At 37.2% G+C, this 17,794-nt stretch overlaps 1 protein-coding gene across 3 annotated transcripts in view; it reads right to left on the reverse strand.

Moving 5' to 3' along the window:
* The window catches only part of LOC126187434 (endoplasmic reticulum-Golgi intermediate compartment protein 3), a 112,474-nt gene that overhangs the window by 16,703 nt on the left and 77,977 nt on the right, over positions 1–17,794 (reverse strand). For all 3 annotated transcript variants that reach the window (XM_049928509.1, XM_049928508.1, XM_049928510.1), the window contains exon 8: positions 13,785–13,913. In XM_049928509.1, the coding sequence (XP_049784466.1) occupies positions 13,785–13,913 (129 nt within the window). The remainder of the gene's footprint in view (positions 1–13,784; positions 13,914–17,794) is intronic.

Genomic DNA, 17,794 nt, shown 5'->3' on the forward strand with positions numbered 1-17,794 from the left:
GAGTAGAAAGAGTTGCCTATCAAAAAGTCTTTGAAACTCTGTTTAAACAGTATTTTATCTGAAACCAAGTTCTTAATGGTTCCTGGAAACTTACTGAAAATATGTGTTCCTGAATATTGGATCCCTTTTTGGACCAGGATAAGTGATTTTAGGTCTTTATGTAGATTGTTCTTATCCCTAGTATTGATACTATGCATTGAGCTATTAGCTGGAAACAGACATAATAGGCCCTACTTGCAACAAATTTTACTGAGGAATATATATACTGAGAAGCAGTGGTTAAAGACTTTGTGTCACAAACTGAATGAAAGCATCATGCAGTAAAACAATGAAATTGTTAGGATTAGTGGGGATGTATGACCTATTTACTTACATAAGAAATGCAGTTTTGTAACAAAGAAAGTAAAGTCTAATATTTCTTATGATAAAATTAAATTGGTGTGAGAGATAGAAAATATATTAAGAGTATGAAACACAGGTATTTAAAAAAAAATCTTACAATAAATGATACCAGAAGCATCATCAATATTTTGAATAACTCACTAGTACTAGTTCTCAAAAATTTTGTAGTTAGATCTAGAGACAAAATATGTAATGCCTGCAGTAAGCAATGCTATGTATGTTAGGATGAAGCACAGTGACTCAGTCCTCTTTCAAATAAATGATGTATATAACTGATTCACTCAAGAAGTGATATCTCGAGCAAATCACTGAAAACTTGTTTTGTTTATTCTAGATGTCGTACCCAACTCAGGCATCTTCAAGAACAATGTTAATTTTTATACAAGAAGATGGTTCAGCCAAGGGTGTTATTTCCATACCTGCCTACATTACCAAATGACGTACTCTAAAAAGCATCAGTATTAAATTTTAGATGTGAATTAATTACGGTGTTTCATTATGCTGAAAGGGATTATCAAGTGACTTAAGCATCATAATTTTGTGCTATTCCTAGATGTATATGGATGGTCATAGAGGTGTCACAAGTTTCTTCAATGCAGGAATGTCATACTGCACATACATTAAAACTACTTTAACTGTCGCTGGCAGTGTCTTACAGAATTCAAGCTTAACCCAGGTTCAGTGTCTAGTTTCGAAGAATTTTATAATATTTTGGCTTATAGTTTGCCAAATGTTTGCATCGCTCTCCATTGTTTTTACTGATTCAACGTAGAGAAACAAAGATCTTGTATCAAACGCTAGTTGCATTGTAACCCCGCATTATCTTTGGAAGTTGTCAGAGATTTCTCTACAAAGAAAAAAGAAGTAAAATCAAGTATTGGGATTTTCCAGTTACAAAAGTACCGCACATTAAGGAGGAGTTTCACCAGACACTTTGCCTACTCCTTTGTAGAGCACCAGAAGTTGTTTTTTCCTCATTTTGCGACAGGCATACATCTTCATCCATACTCTAAAAACCACTGAGAAGTATTTAGCAGAAGATACTTTCCATGTACCACATATTATGGTTACATTCCATTCCATTTGTGTATAAAGCACTGGAATAATAATTGCTTGGATGCCACTGTGTGTGCTGTAATTAGCCTAGTATTTTTTTCGCGACCGAGCTAGGTGGCACAGTTGTTAGCACACTGGACATTCAGGAGGCCATCCAGATTTAGGTTTCCTATGATTTTCCTAAATCACTCCAGGAAAATGCTGGGATGGTCCCTTCAAAAGGGCATGGCCAATTTCTTTCCCCATCATTGACACAATCTGAGCTTGTGCTCCGTCTCTAATGTCCTTAATGTCTACGGGACATTAAACAAAATCTTCCTTTCTTCCTTCTCTCAGCAGTTCCTACAAGAGCAATATGTATGGGGCTATGGTATATTCCTAACTTCCTCATTTTATACTGGTCCTTGAAACATTTTTAAGTGATCTAAGATAACTGACTTCCATCTTGAAGCCTCTGCAAGTTCAGGATTTCCGTGACACACTCTCATGAGTCAAACAAATCTGTGACCATCAGCACTGGCTTTCTTTGTATGTGTCCAAAATCCCTTGTTAATTCTATTGGTTGCGGATCCCACACATGTGAATTGTAAGTCTAGTAAGGGTGGCACAAGTGTTTTGTACAAAATCTCACGTGTAACTTGATTTCCATTTTTCCAGTATCCTACCAATCATTTGAAGCCTAAGTGATTATCTCACATCAATCAGGTATGTGAAGTGATTCCAACTGTGACTCAACAATATTGCAGTCATAGGACACAATGGCATCAATTTTATGAAATGCACAATTTTACTTTTCTGAAGTTTCAAAGCAATTTGTCACTATTTGCACCACTTTCAAACCTTATTGAATTATGATTGTATATTTGTGCTGGTTTTTTCCAATAGTACTTCAATATGGATAACATCATCTGCTGAAAGTCTGAGCTTACTATTAATAGTGCTTGCCAGGTTATAACATAAAACGTTAACAGTAAATATCCCAACAAGTTTTCCTGGTGAATGGCTCTAAGTTAATTCCACATATGTCGACGGCTCCCCATTCAAGACAAAAAGCCGGGTGCTCCCTACCACTAAGTCATTAACCCTTCGATAGTTGTGGCCCTTTGCCTCCCAATCCATACTCTAACTGCATCTGTGAGGTCCTTTATTACGATTATCAGGTACAGACCATGCGAGTACTGGCGATTAACGTAAGGTTAATACACTCACAAATTCGTTTCAGGTCTTATACATCGTCAATACGAGCTGATGTAGTATCGGGTCAAATGTTTTCGCAGTTGATAAGAAATACTGCATCCACCAGCATACCTTGATGCATAACTGTCAGAATGTGACGTGAGTTCATCACGGGTGCATCGTTTCTTCGCTTCACGCGCGGTAACTGGAACGGGCTACAATAAGCTTACGATGTTTTCGTTTGATTATCAATCCTTCGCAGCAAATGTATAAACACAGTATTTGGCTTTTTCAGTCTTAGAGTGTACGGTACTAATTGTTTTAAAAATTGTCTCTTCATATGTAAAGCATCATCAGCGGTATGTGCCTTCTGTTAATTCTTTTCACATGTAAATACGAAAACTAGTTTTTGCTATTATTGTTGGTAAAGGTAGGGCTAAATTTATATCGCTTTCACTATTCGCTTTTTTCGGCTTTTGGAAGCCCACTTTCCCTTTTGTACTATAATTTAGGAACTGTGTGTGTTATAAATGATTTGACGTACTGTAGCTGCATTTGTTTAGCATTCAGAACTGGCGAACTTGCAAATTAGTATACCAAAAGCTGCAATAGGCGAGAAGTGGAAATAATTTCTCGTTTTCCTGTCCGAAACCTCAGTTAACAAGAGAAAAACAGACAGTTGTCACTAAAGCACTTCAAAATGAGCAAAAAAACAACTTCCGGTGCTCTTCAAAGGGGTGGGCAAAGTGTCCGGTGAAACTCCTCCTTAATGTGCGGTACTCTTGTAACGGGGAAAATCCCAATACTTGATTTTACTTCTTTTTTTCTTGGTAGATAAATCTCTGACAACTTCCAAAGATAATGCGGGGTTACAACGCAACTAGCATTCGACATAAGATCTTTGTTTCTCTGCGTTGAATCAGTAAAAACAACGGAGAGCGATGCAAACATTTGGCAAACTATAAGCCGAAATATTATAAAATTCTTCGAAACTAGACACTGAACCTGAGGATCTTAAGCTTGAATTCTGTAAGACACTGCCAGCGACAATTTCGTGTATGTATCTGAAAGTCATATATGTCCTGAAACTATATTTTAGTAAGTAAATACGCAAATATCACGTTTGTTCAAACTCACCACTGCAATAGTTACAATAACATTGAAAAGGTTAAGCATAACCCTTCTTAATTCACGTCCCGTCTACGATATAAACTTTCTGCTTTAGGAGAAATCCGAATTTTTTGTTTCTTTGCAAATTTAACTCGTCTTTTCTTTTGTCATTAGTTTCAATTTTATGTTCAGTTTCGGGCATAATTTGCGGAAGGGGGTTTATGTAAGTACGAATGCTGTTCAAGATGACTGTTCTATAAAAGTAGCGTCTCATTGCGTTTACAAAAATTACGAATTTTGAAATAAATGGCCATCATTAACTTTGTGATCTAATGTAAAAGTGTAAAATATATTTGATAAATGTCAATTCTCATTAGCCCTTCTACATAATATTTAAAAATAAACATACTACCTTTGGACATGATAACAGTAAATCTACACCATGGGCTGAATGGGTTCAGTGGAAGTAATAAACACTGGTGACATAAGCTCTATGTTCTTTACATGTTGTGACACCAAGTGATTTACTTACTTTTTTGTGTTTTAGACTTCACATGAATGTGCAGTCCTGTGTCTCATGTAATTATTAAAATTGTAAACTCAATTTCTGGGCCATAAATGCATTGTGTATAAGTAGTGAAGCTAAAAATATGAATAAGCTTGAAAGTGAGATACTATCTGCATCATTAACATTAGCTCACAAAAAAGTAATTATTTTTTTTTAGTGTCTAAACATTACTAAGTGTAAAATGTAGTGATCAATCTTTACTACAACACCAACCATTGCAGTTCAGCTAGGTTACACGAATACTGTCCATGACATTTAGGTTGTTCCATGTAGAACCACAGATTTTTCAGGGGTGTTAACTCCAGCAGGGTGTGCTCCCAAAAGCCCTCTGCATCACATAGTCTTCGTTGATCCAAAAGTTATTTTCATGGAAGACAGAGCTGATAATTCTAATGTAGTCTTTCATTCAGTTTCATGTCCAGTTGGCATTTCAAGAACATAGCAACTAGGGTGGCCTTGTGATTTGCCCCAATCACATCCTACTCTTACATCTCCTGATGTTAGACTCCAGTATTCCCTCTAGTGGCTGAGCCGTAGCAATGCAGCTCTTTCTAGATTTCAACTGACAGACTACAGCTTGAAGATTGTGGGTGGATGATGGGGATCATTGACCTGCTTTGCCATCTCCACAATGGCAGCAATGGTCCTTGTTCTAGTGGGGGGACATATTTCAACAATCAGAGTTTGTAGACTGGAATTGGCTCCATACATCCTGACAGCACTGTCAACGTGCTTGGTGTGAACAGATGCACCCCATACAGGTGAAATGTAATCTGCAGAGCTCTCTCTCTCTCTCTCTCTCTCTCTCTCTCTCTCTCTCTCTCTCACACACACACACACACACACACACACACACACACGGCATGAGCAGTTCTCAAGACCTAAGGTGTAGCTCCCAGGTGGTGCCTATCAGCTTCCTCAAAATATTGTTTCTTGCACTGACCTTTATCCCAGTGTTATGCTAATGTTTCCTAAAGGACAGTATCAAGTCACACCCTGATATACAGGTGCTGGGCAATGGGCAGTTTGCCACGTGATGTCCAGTTCACTCTGGGCATCTTTATCCTATAAGTTAAATGTGCACTGTTGCATCATTGACATAGATGAAATGCCTTGGAGTGTTCTGTAATAGGCTGATTGTTTGGTAAATACTTAAAAACACAGGAGTGAGCACACTGTGTCATTTCTATATGCCACTTGATCATCTTACCCTGGAGAAAGACCTGGATCTTCTATTCTGCAGGAGATTGTCTATAAGGGATGTTAGTTGGTAATCACTTGTGAGCTTATAGACTTTCCTCTGCAATATTCTGTGGTTGATAGTGTCATAGCCACCCATTAAGCCAACAGAGGTGACTCCAGATATCTTATCCTGTTTGAAACCATACTCAATAAGCTGGGGATGTTCAGTAATTGACTGCAGCAATGTTTTTCAGGTCAAGAACCAGCCACTGCCATTAAACCTGAAAGGCTGATTTAGTGGTGAATCTGAAACATCCATCACATACCTCATGAATGATCTTGGTGTATGCAAAGCTAATTACTAGAAAGCCAATAAACTGACATTGAAATGAGGTAATCTGGTCCAGATTTACCATCATTATGTGCAATTTCTATGGAAATATTAATTTTGTCACTATCACTTATCTGCCTTGATCCATTCCAGCATCAAAATAAAGTTTGTGTGACAATAATAATCATAACTATTGTGGTAAAAGTTATGTAATGGATCCTCCTTGCCTATTTCAGTTTAGGTATGATATATGTACATTTTTTATTTATTTATTTTTGTGGCCCGCCCTAGTTTCACACAGGTAGTACCAAGTATCTACAGCCGGACAATTTGTCTTGATAGCAGTAATTAATTACATACATTTTACTTATGAATCAGTCTATCTATTGGTGAAACTCATATCCAAATTATTACAAGTAGTTGGCTCTCAAATTTGTTAGTTTCACAAGCACGCAAAAAAATTATCATCTTCCAACCCAACTTAGACATTGAGCTTGTTAGTCTGTCACAAAAATCAGGATTTCAGGGGGAGGTCCAATATCAAATTCTAGCTATTATACTCATGACATAAAATTTGTTGACTCCACCAACTCTTAACCACAATTGTAACCTCAGATGTCAAACTATGCTTCAGATTGTTCCATCACCACAATCTACATTTCACGAAATGATGTAGGAGCAAACTAAATACTGCAGGTGTTCTTTCTCTTTTTGCATGTATATCATCATGTGCCACTTCGTTATTAAGTCATGGGTCAGAGCCAATGTTCATTATAAGTATGTTCAATCATGCTGTCCAAATACACACACAAAATAATCTACAGCACTCCCAGTTTTCAACCAATAGGCTTCTCCTTCAACCCTGAAAGAGGGATAACTGGGGGGAGGAGGAGGGGGGGGGGGCTAAAAAGGAAAGGGTGGGGTAGGTCACTCAGGCTCCTTCCTCCTAATAGAATGGTCCCTCTTGGTTCAGAGGTTGAATGACCTGAAACTAACCCTCCCCACACCCCTACCCCTCCTCCCCACTTTACAGCTTATTTGGGGAGGGGCTCCTCTGAGTACTGGCCAGATTCTCTTCCCTGTGATTTTTAACTATTTTGTGTTTTGTATTTAACTACTTTGACAAATTGTTTTTCCTACATGCTCACCTGAATTATAACTTTGTGCAATCATAAATCTGTAACACTTATGCTTAACTTTCATAGTGAATTACATCTCTTTCAGTGACAAATTATCCTGAATTTCTAATAAAGCAGAAATGCCAGTCCCTGTGGGTGCTTACCAAACTGGTCCCAGTTGTTGGGATCGTATGAAACTGGGATTTACAATTGGTTTCTGTGTGGGAATGGCATCTGGTGCCCTATTTGGAGGATTCTCTGCTCTGAGGTACGGTTTTCTGACAGAATTGTATTAATAAAAAATGGGATTGTTAATTTTAATTTGTAAATGTCATTAAAGCAAACACAGAGTATGTACTTGGTGATGGCAGATGCCTAGTTTAAGTACAAAGGGACTTAATTCTTCCCAGCATATCATGCATCACTTCTTCTCGATAAAAGATATCCTGCTTTATAAATATCAAATTATGGTTTCCTAACTTGTGATGCTCATTACACCTTTCCTCGATACATATGTAATGTCTGATACATCTGACACTTTAATATTCAGTGAAAAACATGGTGAGAATGGCTCTCTTGTTGAATTTTATTGAGACTTGGAAAAAGGCAGATTATTCTATCTCCTATTTGCTCAGATTTAAAATAAGTTTACTTCATTGCGAACTTATGACAAATGGCTGTATTATTTAAAATTTCTGTTACTAGATTTTATATTATAAAACTTCAATCGTTATATGTCAAGTATTCTGTCTTATATTGTTTTGTATAAGAGGAATAGAGTGGTGTATTTGTTACATAGTCTTTTAGTTAAAAAACAAAACACAAACTGTGAAATGACAATGAAACAGAATGGATGGCCTTACTGACCTTCAGGTTGTGGACTTCCAAGTGCTGCCCATAAACAAACACAAAAGTACAAATAAACTGTCCTAACTTTAGGATGTGTTAGGTAGTGAAAGGTTTGAAATGAGGTGTAGGTCATTCAGACCTATATATCCTGACAGTTCTGGCAACATGATAGGGTATATTTTAGCACCAGTGAAAGCATGTTTGCAGAGCTGTAGGCCAGAGCCCAGTAGTTTACTCTGCTACCAGTTGAGAGGGGTATAAACATTGTGTATCAACTGCCTTGGCAGTGCTTGTTTTCTTGGAGAGTGACATGCCATTCAAATGGGCACAAAAATCCCCAATTACAATGAACTTTTATTCAGTAATTTCCTGTCGGAGATATAAAAGAGTTATCACCAAATTTTTTTTTCAGTTGGGCTTCTCCTTTCTAACCTTCGGTAACCTGCAGATCTGAAAGCTAGTTCTGTTTTTATATGGGTCTGTTGGCAGTACTGAGAGAGAACTAGAACCACATTTTTTTCTCCATTCTAATGCATAAAGCTCTTCTTATTGGTTTTTGACTGATTTTGCATGTTAATCATGATCATAAAAAGCCATTACTTTAAACAATTCTTTTTATTTAACAACGAAAGAAACAAGTCTTTATGTAAAAAGTCTCTACTCTATTTTTTGTATCTATTACTGCATTATATTATTTGAGATTTTTTGTGTATATCTCAATGTGTGGAATTTTCTTTATGTAACAGGTATGGGCTTCGTGGAAGAGAGCTCGTGAACAGTGTTGGTAAAATGATGCTGCAAGGTGGCGGCACTTTTGGAACATTTATGGCAATTGGTACTGGAATAAGGTGTTGAAAATAACTTTGTTCCCAAAATATAAGACTGGATATGACAGGTTAACATGTAGCACAACGTTAATATGGCATTTGCCAAAATTAGCAATGGACACATTATAGAATAGGTGGAGTTGACAGATTATTATTAGCTGCATATTCTTTCTGGTTGATATGTTATGAAACTGTAAAAAAATTGAGTGAGTCTGTGATTAATAAAATCAGCAAGTATGTGATTAACATCCTTATGGAACTGGCACATGAATTACTAATCATAAGCCATTGACTGTTTTTAATTACATGTATAGTTGGTAACTATCATGTTTGGGTATAGTGAACATTAATACTATTGGAAGTTTGTATCACAACCCATTTTTGGTTTTGCATTATTTCCTGTTGACATTTGTAATAAAGAATCCTCTTTTGACATGAGTACAGATATAAATGATGCTATTTAAAGGTGGAATTTCCGCAGCTGTGACTTTTTACTGTATTTAAGAGATGACACTTTTGTGCACATTTGACAAGTAAATGGGTTTGAATTATAAAAATTTATGTAGGATAGAGTGTTTCTTTCCAAAAGTATATTCATGTACTATAGATGCAGTAGCCAGGGTGTAGACACAAAATCCAATGCTTTCCCTGCTTAGGTGATGCAATTAGATGAAACTGTTCCCATCGTGCAGAGATCTTGGTTGGGCATGCTCTGGGATAGGACGAGATAGCACATGTCAGAAAGCTAGCAAACGTCTGAATTTTTTTAACATTAAGAATGTTTCACATAACTCGAGAAGTAAGTGAACTGCTTACACAGATAAGAGTGGCAACAGACTTTGATTCCTCACCCTACATGGCCATTGGGTGTGTGAATACTTCATGGGAGAAATAAGAAAATAAACTATGTTTTAACAAAATTAATTAATTTCTCCTAATATTAGATATTTGGGGAGCAAAATAACTGATGATGGTCGAAGTAGAGAGGATATAAAATGTAGACTGGCAATGGCAAGGAAAGCATTTCTGAAGAAGAGAAATTTGTTAACATTGAGTATAGATTTAAGTGTCAGGAAGTCATTTCTGAAAGTATTTGTATGGAGTGTAGCCATGTATGGAAGTGAAACATGGACGGTAAATAGTTTGGACAAGAAGAGAATAGAAGCTTTCGAAATGTGGTGCTACAGAAGAATTCTGAAGATTAGATGGGTAGATCACATAACTAATGAGGAAGTATTGAATAGGATTGGGGAGAAGAGAAGTTTGTGGCACAACTTGACCAGAAGAAGGGATCGGCTGGTAGGACATGTTCTGAGGCATCAAGGGATCACCAATTTAGTATTGGAGGGCAGCGTGGAGGGTAAAAATCGTAGAGGGAGACCAAGAGATGAATACACTAAGCAGATTCAGAAGGATGTAGGTTGCAGTAGGTACTGGGAGATGAAGAAGCTTGCACAGGATTGAGTAGCATGGAGAACTGCATCAAACCAGTCTCAGGACTGAAGACCACAACAACATATATATATTGCTGTTTTACATCTTTCTCAGTTCACTTAAATCTCTTCTTGTGAAAACTTCCGCTGCTGGATTAAATACAAGGCGGAAACTTGTAAGCACACTTGTGCTACAGGTTGAAACAGTTTGTGTCCTACACTTACTGACAGGTAATGTAACATATACAAGGGCGTGCTGGAAAGTAATGATTCCAGTTTCTTTTATGTGAAAACTCTTTAAGGCTTTTTAAGTAAACCAAATGTTATCAACACTTTAAAATTTATTCTTCATGTCTAGATACTTGGCTGTTGATGTTTTTCCTGATGAGAGACCAGTTTGTTGCTACCATCACTGTAGCATCTTTTACTTCATTGACAGAGCAACAACCTCGCCTCTGGTTGCATCGCTTCATTACTATCAAAGTGAAGTCTTTGGAGATGCTCTTTGAGTTCTGAAAACAGGAGAGGCCAAGTTGGGACTGTGTAGAGGGTGAACTCAAGGTGTCGGATTGTTGCAGATGTTGCAGCGCTCATGTGTGGTCCAGCATTGATACACTAAAGGAGAGGGTGCACTGTGTGTGTACAAATTCAAAGCTCGATTACAACATGCTGTTTCTCACATGCTTACAGAGTTACGTTACACACCATCATGTTACATGCTACAATTCGGAACCGTCTAGTGCCAGACAGATGCAGATAAGAAGAATAAGGATGTAGAATGTTAATAATGTCAGTATTACTTTTCAGCACACCCTTGCAAATGTGTCAGTCACACTTCGATCATTAGATAAGCCTGTAAGCATTATTTCAGTCAGTCTCGCTAGCACCTCTGATTTATTGCCAATACACAGAAACAATTCAAAGAATGAGCAAATTTGGTGAAGAAGAAAACATTATTTGCTATAAAAACATCAAAACAATTATAAAACTTTAAATGAAAGACATTCAAACATTATTCAAAGGAAAAAAATAGCTATCTGGAAACACCACAATTCTTTACTAGGCATGGGCCTGTCGGAAGTGGTACACCACTGCCTTCATACAACCTTTGAACTGACTTGCCCTGCCAATTATGGAGGACCTACAGTTTAACATGGATTCCAAACCATGGTGCAACTCAACATTTTTCACATCAACAAACAATACCATAGTGATAAGTGACATAAAAAAATAGGACTGATTTAGGAACCCCGAGACCTTTTGGATTTGTGGTCTGACAAACAGCAGTGAAAACGGAATCTTGTTTGAACAGTCTGTACATTCATAAGTGTTGGAATGCTTGTCCTGTTCAGCACTCTCGTTACGCCTCTTCCTTGTCATTTGCATTTTCTCTATAGTTGGTTCCCACTTTTGCATAATGCTCGTTTTATTATGAAGTCTCCTCGTATGTCTTCAAATTTTTGTTGAAAGAAGTAGTCCCTTTATTATTTTTATTTTGCGATCATACAGTTTCATTTTGCTCCCAAGAATCTGTTGTGTAGATTAGACTTTAAAAGTAGTATGTCTATTAAGTGGAAGAACAGTTTTTAGGTCAGCAGGTAATCTTCCATTCACATACATAATACAACAATTTCTGGTCCATCCTGCCTCCCAAACCTACAAATATTTGTGTTGTTTCTGCAATTGGTAGCATTTTTGAGATTGATTGCTGGCCTTTATTTGTCACTTGTACCATCACTGCATTATGAAATTACGTGGAAATGTAACTAATATCACATCTAGCCTTCATCATGACTTGCAAATAACAAGCAGTTGTTTCCTTTACTCAGTTTTGCAGGTACTACTACTTCAGGAGTGTTCCTCGTACTTGACCTTAGTGTCCCAGTGTAATGTCTTTTCAGGTTCAGTAAAGTTTTAGCTAACATGCAGCTTCTCCTCCAACAAATCTAAAACAACTTTTTCAGGACACGATTTTCCTCCCTTATTGTCAAGCATCCCTGTGTGTACAGCACACTTCTTTATAAAACCATTCAGATTGTTCAGCATGTATATTTTGATGCCATATTTATGTCTAAAGGACAGTCTCTCTTCCAAAGGACAGCTGATTCATTTATCCTCCTGAATAATACATATCACACATTCTATTGTTAAAATAATTTAGTATGTGTCATATTTTATATAACTGATCCTCTGCTTGTGGATATCCTGGCGGCAGATTATTAGCAAAATGTAATGCGTGCAAGATGATTATATATTTTTCTCTGCTCATTCACATTGTTATTCATCTATTTTGAAACAGAGGATCTAACTTCCAATAGTCTTGCAAATGGTACGATTTCGCATTACCCATATGAAATGAAATACCCAGAAAGACAAGTACTGTGTCCCCAAATCATCTGTGCAATATCATGAAATTTATTTGACAGCTATCATCACTATGGCATGTTTCTGTATTCTCGACATTTTGGATCTCCTCTGATTTGTCATCTTCTGATACATCCAGTAACTGATTGGCAGTGAATTTTAACTCTTTTTAGCATTAAAATATTGCATTGTTCTTGATTATCCATCAGAGAAATAAGCTTGCAAAAGACACCTGTAAGGACAAAAAATTGTTCCCGGGACTTCATTGCTTGTACAAACAGGTTTCACAGCTGCAATACTACAGTGAAGAATACACCTGTGGATGTGCACAATTATAAGCAATTTCTGCACTTGCTCATTGGTCATGGGAACACTTATAAGAATTAGCAATACTGGGCTATGTTGATGCTTAGAAGTGACAGCCACAGTGAATGTGTTAATGCTTGGAAGGTTCCCCCATCACAGTTCCAGAATATTCCTTCCTTTCTTGACAAAAATGGATTTCTTGGTATTTCAGTGGGATAATTAACCTTATCAAAGATAGGGGTACCCAGTCTAAAATTTGATAGTGTTAACAACTTTCTTGAAACATATTACTGTTCACAGCTTTCCATTAATCAGGAAAAAAAGCGCTTTGGGAAAAATTAAAAAAGTTTTGAGTTTTTGAGGAGGAGCACTGACAGAAATCTAAACAAATTTCTCCTCTACAGACATTAAAATTAAATAATGCTGCAGGCCCACAGAAAATAAAAATTTCTTTCTTTGGAAGTGGCAATGTTCTTGTCTTCTCTGAAAGGTACAAATGGTGTACAAATGCTTGAAGCACTAACTGCCCTGCCCCCCCCCCTATCAATAATACTACTAATTTAAAACTAATCTGGAATAGAAACATGTTTTAATTCCTTCTGTAATTTTTGCCATTCATCAGCACCATCTGTCATGATTCAACTGTAACTGTGTTCACTGCCGTATCTCTAAAATAAGTTCCATTATCATTGCAAAATATTAAACTACACTCTATAAATGGTAGCTTTCATTTTAGTATGTTCTATAAAAATTGATGATTTAGTGCATGCATACCAGTTTGGTCCTTTTTAAATAACACACAATGCTTTCATGAGTTGTCTCATTTTAATTTCTGACCTGTCTCCTCTCAATTTTTGCAACCTTCAGGTGTTATTAATGTGTGATTTTAATCTCCTGTATTTTTATACAGTACATTCAGTTCCTTTCTATCATTCTGATAGGTCTAAATGCTGTTCACATTTCTTCCATACTTTCCACAAACACCTCAATAACATCACACACTGCTTATAATTAAGGAGTTTCACTATAACATTTATGATTGCAACTTGACTGAGAACTTACCTTCATGAGTAACAACTTCAGTGCCATCTATAGGATTTGTTTTTCCAGGAATATTTTTACCAAATGATAAATGTGTTATACGATGGGATGTGTTGAAACTGGATGAAGAAAATGGCTGCACATCATGCACTGGAAATAAGCACAGTAAAATTAGTAACTGAAAACTTACTCACAGGGAATGAATAATAAATCTGTTAATAACTTGTATTGACACAATAACACCTAAGATAGCTATTTTTATTTACTTTACAATAATGTTTTTGATACAATAACGTACATATACATAGATACTCTGCAAGCCACCATACGGTGCACGGCTGAGGGCACCCTGTACCACTACTTGTCATTTTCTTTCCTGTTCCACTAGCAAATAGAGCAAGGGGAAAATAAATGTTTGTATGCCTCCACAAGAGCCCTAATTTATTATATCTTATCCTGGTGGTCCCACAAGCAAACTATGTTGGCAGCAGTAGAATAGTTTGGCAGTAAGCTTCAAATGCTGGTTCTCCACACTTTCTCAGTAGTGTTTCTTAAAAAGAATGTTGCCTTTCCTCCAGGGATTCCCATTGGAGTTCCTGAAGTATCTTCGTAATATGTGTTGTTTGTGTTTCTTAAATCCAGCCTGGTAAGGATCCAAACACTCGAGCAGTACTTAAGAAAAGGTTGCACCAACATCCTATGCAGGATCTCCTTTACTCTCCTTTACCTAAAATTCTCCCAGTAAACTGAAGTCGACCATTCGCCTTCCCTTCCGCAGTTCTCACATGCTTGTTCCACATCATTTGCTCTGCAACATTACACCCAGATATTTAAACGATTGACTGTGTCAAGCAGAACACTAGTAATACTGTATCTGATCATTACAGGTTTGATCTTCCTACCCATCCACATTAACTTTCATTTTTTTACATTTAACACTAGCTGCCATTCATCACACCAACTTGAAATATTGTCTAACTTTTGTTATATCTTCCTAAAGTCACTCAACATAACTAAGAAAGGGAATATGCCTTGATAAGAAGTCTTTAAAAAATAGCTAGGTTCCCAAGAATCTTATCAAGAATTTCAAGAAATATTGAACTATCCTGCCCTCTCTTTACACGGTATGCAAATCAATGTACTATTAGTATAAGAACCAGTGGCATATACTGAAAACATTGGTACAGCAAGCAACATTGAATTTATCTACTGTATTGCTCACTCATCGTGGTGTTATCTGTAATAAATTCTGCTCTGTTATTCTTCTTGCAGGACTACTCAATAATGTAACCAACATATCGGTTTAGAACCTTCATCTGCACCAGCAGATCCTTTACTATGGAATGTGAACAGATGACTTCCCTAATGAAAGACATTCTTTTCAGTGTGGAAAACAATTGTTCTACTGATGAAGTTGTAGCTGGTATGATTAATATCAGTTCATTGAGTTTATAGAGTACAGGAAGTCCTGTGTGACGTTCATTGTGATACAGGAAACTTGGAATTTCCTTCACAGACTTGGCTTCAATATTATATGACATAAACATTGCATTCACTTCAGCCTTGAACCTAAAAATATCAAAAAACTTCCTATTTATTGTCCTTAAGCTTTCAAACACCTCCTTAGCAAACACATTCTCAAAGCCTGAGAACTTATCTTGAATTTAACATTTTTGTAAACTTTAAATTAGGCAGCAATTCAAATCTAATGTTTAACTGCATGATTATCGTATCTGATATCTCCAGGTACAGCCCCCTGTAGTCATCCTTTATTGATGTTTCAGTGCAGTTTTCCTTTCTTCATTTTCCTGAAGTATCAAATATGCTTTCAGCCTTGCACAATGTTTTTTCAAACCCATCATATGTCTAGTACACAGCTCTTCTTTTGTATCTTCCACTTCTTTTGCTATAAAACATGTATAAGAATTTTGACTGCACAATGTTAAAAGTAATGTCTGTAGGTAAAAACAATTCTTCAGACACAACAGGAAGTTAAAACTGAAAATCTCTTAACATCATGAGGAATCCACATGCTTCACTAACAGCACTTGTGCCCCAATTTTGTGTATTTTCCAAATTGCTTATTTCGGAAGTGGTTTCTAGATATGTCATCAAACTCGGCCAACAAATGAATTAACTCCATGCAATTACCTTGATTGATTGAGTTGCAGCTTTCCCTCTGTCCTCGAAATGATAATTCTTGTCATCATTAAATACAGATGGCTGCTGTAAATCTCTTTAAGTATTTGCTGGTTCTGTTTCACTGTTTCATTGTGCTTTAAAATGCTTGCACATTTCTTTTCACTTAACTGCAAATCAATCCTACTTTTACAAAATGTTTTCTGCCTCGAAGTTGCAGTGTGCAGATTAAGGTCAAATAATCACAATATTTACTGTCCAAGGAGATTTGTCCTTTCTGAGCAACAAACATGGCCACTGAAAGAGTTTACACAATGTTTCACTGCTGCATAAAAAATTGTTTTGTTGTAAAAATCAAGATCAAATGTTCAAAGTCAGTGGCTCCTTCTGGCAGAATGGGTGAAGGAAAAGGACTGATGAGGTTTAGGAAATGGGGAAAGTTGCCCAGAACCCTGGGTCAGGGGACAGGAGACAGATAGGAGAGAAGGAAAGACTGATTGTTGGGAACCTGAGAGCTTAACGGTGGAAGTGACACTAATACACAAGACAGAGATTACTGACAAAACATTGTGCATGAGTTAACAAGAGTGGAAAGCTTAAGTGCATTGTATGTGGTAGAGATGAGAGAAATACACAGATCAGAAAACTGAGAGGGAGTGAAGAAAGGTATAGTTACTGAGAAAAATTGCTCATACTGAAGAAATTTAACATAAATTAAGGCCAGGTGGGTGGCAACATGTAACTACAGTTTCCACCTGCAGAGTTCTGAGAAACTGGTGTCTGGGGGAGGAATCTAGATGACAAGTGTGGTGAAACAGGCACCAAGATCATGACTGACATGTTGTAAAAAAAAAAAAAAAAAAAAAAATCGGGTGTGAAATCTTATGGGACTTAACTGATAAGGTCACCAGTCCCTAAGCTTACACACTACTTAACCTAAATTATCCTAAGGACAAAAACACACACCCATGCCCGAGGGAGGACTCGAACCTCCGCTGGGACCAGCTGCACAGTCCATGACTGCAGCGCCTTAGACCACTCGGCTAATCCCATGCGGTGGTGGACATGTTGTAGAGCATGAGTATACACCCTCTGCATATACCAATTCACCCTAACTGATAACTTAGTGGTAGACAGGCATATGTAAAAGGCCGTAACAGTATTTGTATGATAGCTGGTACACGACATGCATCATTTCACAGGGGGCTCTCCATTTGATAGTATGTTTTGCCATTTACATATGCTGGTATAGGTGGTGGTAGGAGCGTGTACATGACAAGTCTCACAGTGGGGACGGTCACAGTGGTAGGAGCTGCCGGGTAGGAAAATGGGTGCAGAAGGAGCATAAGGTCTGTCAAGGATATTGTGGAGATTGGGAGGGCAATGAAAAGTATTCTATGTGAGATGGACAAAATATTGGACAGAATGGACCTCATTTCAGGGCATGGTTTTAGGAAGTCATGGTCTTGTCAAAGTAGCTGATAAATACATTCAAGACAAATATAATACTGAATGATAAGAGGTGTACTCCTAAGTTGTTGTTGTTGTTTTTTTTTTTTTTTTTTTTTTTTTTTTGTAGGGGTTAGCAGTACCAGGATTGGATGTGATAGCCTGGGAAATCTGCTTTCAAACTAGGCTGGTAGGGTAACTACGTCCAGTGAAGGCTGAGTTGAGAATGGTGGGGTTTTGCTGTCAAGAGTCTACATCTGAACATATGCATTTGCCTTGAATGCCAAGGCTGTACAGGAGGGAATGTCTGGCACAGAAAGTATGGCAACTGTCAAAATGTAAATATTATTGATTGTTAGTAAGTTTAATGTATGCAAAAGTATGTAACTGATCCTTGGTGAGGATGATGTCAACATCTAGGAAAGTGGCATGGAATTCAGAAT

Source organism: Schistocerca cancellata, chromosome 5 (genome assembly GCF_023864275.1).
Source record: "Schistocerca cancellata isolate TAMUIC-IGC-003103 chromosome 5, iqSchCanc2.1, whole genome shotgun sequence".
NCBI classification, from domain to species: domain Eukaryota; kingdom Metazoa; phylum Arthropoda; class Insecta; order Orthoptera; family Acrididae; genus Schistocerca; species Schistocerca cancellata.